The following is a 2952-nucleotide window of genomic DNA, read 5'->3' as shown; positions in this document are numbered from 1 at the left end:
CAATTATAGCGGTCTATTTGTACATATTTTGATGTGGGATTTATAAGTTAAACCAAAATAATAGAGTCCCTATGTTAGAACCAAACTGTCGTGTCTCTAATTGGTACCTGTGGAATTGATGTTCCCAGGGGCGCCGTTTGAAGCTTAAATTAATCCTATAATAGGAACCGTGAGATTAAACCATCGTGGCGGGTATTCACGTTAAGCTTACTGACTTTGATACCTTCAATATATAGTATTCGAGATACGTTGTATCTTCCATAAGGTTTGGGACCCCGTTTAAGCGATAAAGTGCAAAAAAGCAAAATTTGGAAATATTTGAATTCCTCCCTTTTTTGTATATGTTCGAGCTCGAATGCCTGGCTAGTATATGAATGCTGCATTGTTTTGCTCAAACTATATCCTATACTAGTAAAAATATAAAAAATATTTTCTGAATATCAATATGTAGCTTACATATATATATATTTTTTATTAATATTTTCTAATATTTTTTGCATTGTTCTTGTTGTTTTCGGCATGTGTTAGTTATTTACCACTAACATCTTTTATCATAAGTCACATATTTTCGATAGTTCCCAAGCTACAAAAAAGTAAAAAATGATTGCAATATGTATTTATTCGGATACATGTTCTATTTGAGTGAGTATGCAAAGATGTTGGTAGTTTAAAATTGTATATGATTAGTTATTTTTACTTCTCGGCAGCAAGTGACACAAAGAGCTCGAGGGCCGCCTTTCGCATGGCCTTGCCATTGTGATTAACGGGCAGCTTGTCGGTGAATTTGACGCCGGCGTGCAGCTGCTTATTTATGGACGGCAGGCGTTTAGCGACATGATTCGCAATGTCAGTGGGGCTTATTGTGCAGCCAGGTGTTTTGATCACCAGGGCGCCGGCAGCATCGCCCAATAGTTCATGTGGCACGCCCACAACACAAACGTCGCGCACCTGCGGCAACTCTCTGATGGCATTCTCGATTTCGGTGGGCCAGTAGTGTATGCCCTGATACTTAAGAACTTCCTTCTTGCGATCAACTATATACAGATAGTTCTGATCGTCAAAGTAGCCCAAGTCGCCGGAGTGTATCCAACCTTGCAAATCACGTATCTGCCGTGTGGCAACCGGATTGCCATAGTAGCCATTCCAGTCCTTGCCGGTGTGCACATATATCTCACCCACCTCATTGTGACCCAGGCTCTTGCCATTCTCATCCACAATGCGTATACTTATGCCGGGTATAGGCCTGCCGGCCGTAGCCGTATTCTGAATACCAAAATTCATAGTAATCAGTCCCACCTCCGTCATGGCGTAGGCCGAGTTGAGCGTGGCATCTTTGCACAATGCCTGGATACGTTTCAGTGTCGCATCCGAGGCGATGCCACCGCCATAGTTAACATTGCGCAGCGAGGATAGTGCATAGGGCGTGGCAGCTGGACTAGCGACCAAGGCGGCCAAATGGACAGGTGCCATAGTTACATAATTGATCTTGTATTTCTTAACCAACTCAATAAAGTACTCCGGCGAAAAGGGCTTCGTCGTTAAAATACGCGTGCTGCCAAATACAGCGCTAAACATGAAGGCCCACAGCCCGGTTATCCAATCCAGGCCGCTATTAATAAAGAAAATCGATTCGCTGTTCACAAGCCTGAAAGTGAAGGGGTATTAAATAATAGCGAAACTGTTTATAAGGTTTTAAATACATAAATATAGCCTTATGTATAGGCACATCAATTTAAAGTTGTCGTGTAAGGGTACATTTTTTTTGCTTGAATATTTATTCTAACTCATTGACTCACATATTATCCGTTAATAGTACACTATTTGATATGCACACCGCCTTGGGCATTCCGGTGGTGCCGGATGAGCATAGAATGGCCACAGTTTGATCACTAGATTTAAGAAGCTCCGGTCTGCAAGCAGAATAATTATTAATAGTCCATGGCAGTTATTGCCATATTAAAGTAATAATAATACAGTTCGATTAACAATTGCCACTCACTGATAGAACTTTTCGGTTGTGGTAAATTCCAATAGACTGCGTATATTGGGCACACCGTCCATTGGTTCGTCTATGATAAATATCTCGGGCTGCCAGTCCTTGGTCGCCGCATATACCTTCCTATATTCCTGCTTGTCACAGAATATTAGCGCCGGCTTGGTTATCTCAAACATGAACTTGATAGTCGCTGCACGGTAACAGAGCTCGATTAATCAAGGAAATCAAAGTGCGCGGTAACAAATAACGCACCTTCGTCGAGTATCGGATTGATAGAATGGAATGGAGTGGCATTCAAAAGGCATGCCACGCCCAATGGCATTATGTAGGTAGTATTTCTGGCTGCAATGCCAATGACACTCGAGTCGTCAAGGCCGCGTTTCTTGAAGTGCTGCGCCATGCGAATGGCCCAGGTGAGGGCGTGTTCACTGGTTAAGGACACACCATCGGTATCTGAAATCTGCCAGATTTTTTTTTTATTGATTATAGATATGTTCTGTGTTCTAGCAGCTTCCTTTGCCCGTCTATGCTCACCTGACACACATTCTTTGGCCAGTTTCTCATTGTATTGAAAATGATCCGACCCACAGATGTATTGGGGCTGTACATGGTGCTGCGACCCGGACAACTCCATATTTTATCCGTGCTATTCCAATTGCATTCCATGCTTGTAGAGTTCTTTTGTTGCTTGGACTTCTGTTCACTTTAAAGTGCCGAGAGCGACTATTCAAAATTTTGATTTATTCTTATCATTTTATTGCTTATTTCAAGGCAAGCGCAAACAAACCAAAAATAAAAAAAAAAGGCTTTATCTTATACTAAGCAATTAACTCTGCAGTTTACTTATCAATTAGAATAAGTATCATATTAGGCTTAGCCTTGCCCGTTGAATGCCCGATAAATTAAATACATGCCTTTATAATCAGCGGCACATTCGAATCGATATGCTCAAGCAA

General features: G+C 41.6%; 1 protein-coding gene across 1 annotated transcript; it reads right to left on the bottom strand.

Moving 5' to 3' along the window:
- Nucleotides 1-620: 620 nt before the first annotated feature.
- LOC115759272 (4-coumarate--CoA ligase 1-like) lies at nt 621-2662 on the bottom strand. Its single transcript, XM_030700174.1, has 5 exons — nt 2531-2662; nt 2249-2456; nt 2000-2186; nt 1797-1910; nt 621-1645 (listed from the first exon to the last, which is right to left on the bottom strand). Exons 1-5 carry the CDS (start codon nt 2660-2662, stop codon nt 694-696), a joined length of 1593 nt encoding a protein of 530 aa, XP_030556034.1. The 3' UTR covers nt 621-693.
- Between the last annotated feature and the right edge of the window lie 290 nt (nt 2663-2952).

Source organism: Drosophila novamexicana, unplaced genomic scaffold (assembly GCF_003285875.2).
Source record: "Drosophila novamexicana strain 15010-1031.04,08,12 unplaced genomic scaffold, DnovRS2.1 tig00000193-arrow-pilon, whole genome shotgun sequence".
Classification (NCBI taxonomy): domain Eukaryota; kingdom Metazoa; phylum Arthropoda; class Insecta; order Diptera; family Drosophilidae; genus Drosophila; species Drosophila novamexicana.
Note: the sequence above shows the minus strand (reverse complement) of the source record. Positions and strands in the feature narration are given on the sequence as shown.

Coding starts and splice junctions, on each gene's coding strand:
- LOC115759272 (XM_030700174.1), bottom strand. CDS start 2,662: ATGGAATGCAATTGGAATAGCACGGATAAAATATGGAGTTGTCCGGGT. Junction 2,457..2,530: donor GGCCAAAGAATGTGTGTCAG/GTGAGCATAGAC, acceptor AAAATCTGGCAG/ATTTCAGATACCGATGGTGT. Junction 2,187..2,248: donor CAATCCGATACTCGACGAAG/GTGCGTTATTTG, acceptor GTTACCGTGCAG/CGACTATCAAGTTCATGTTT.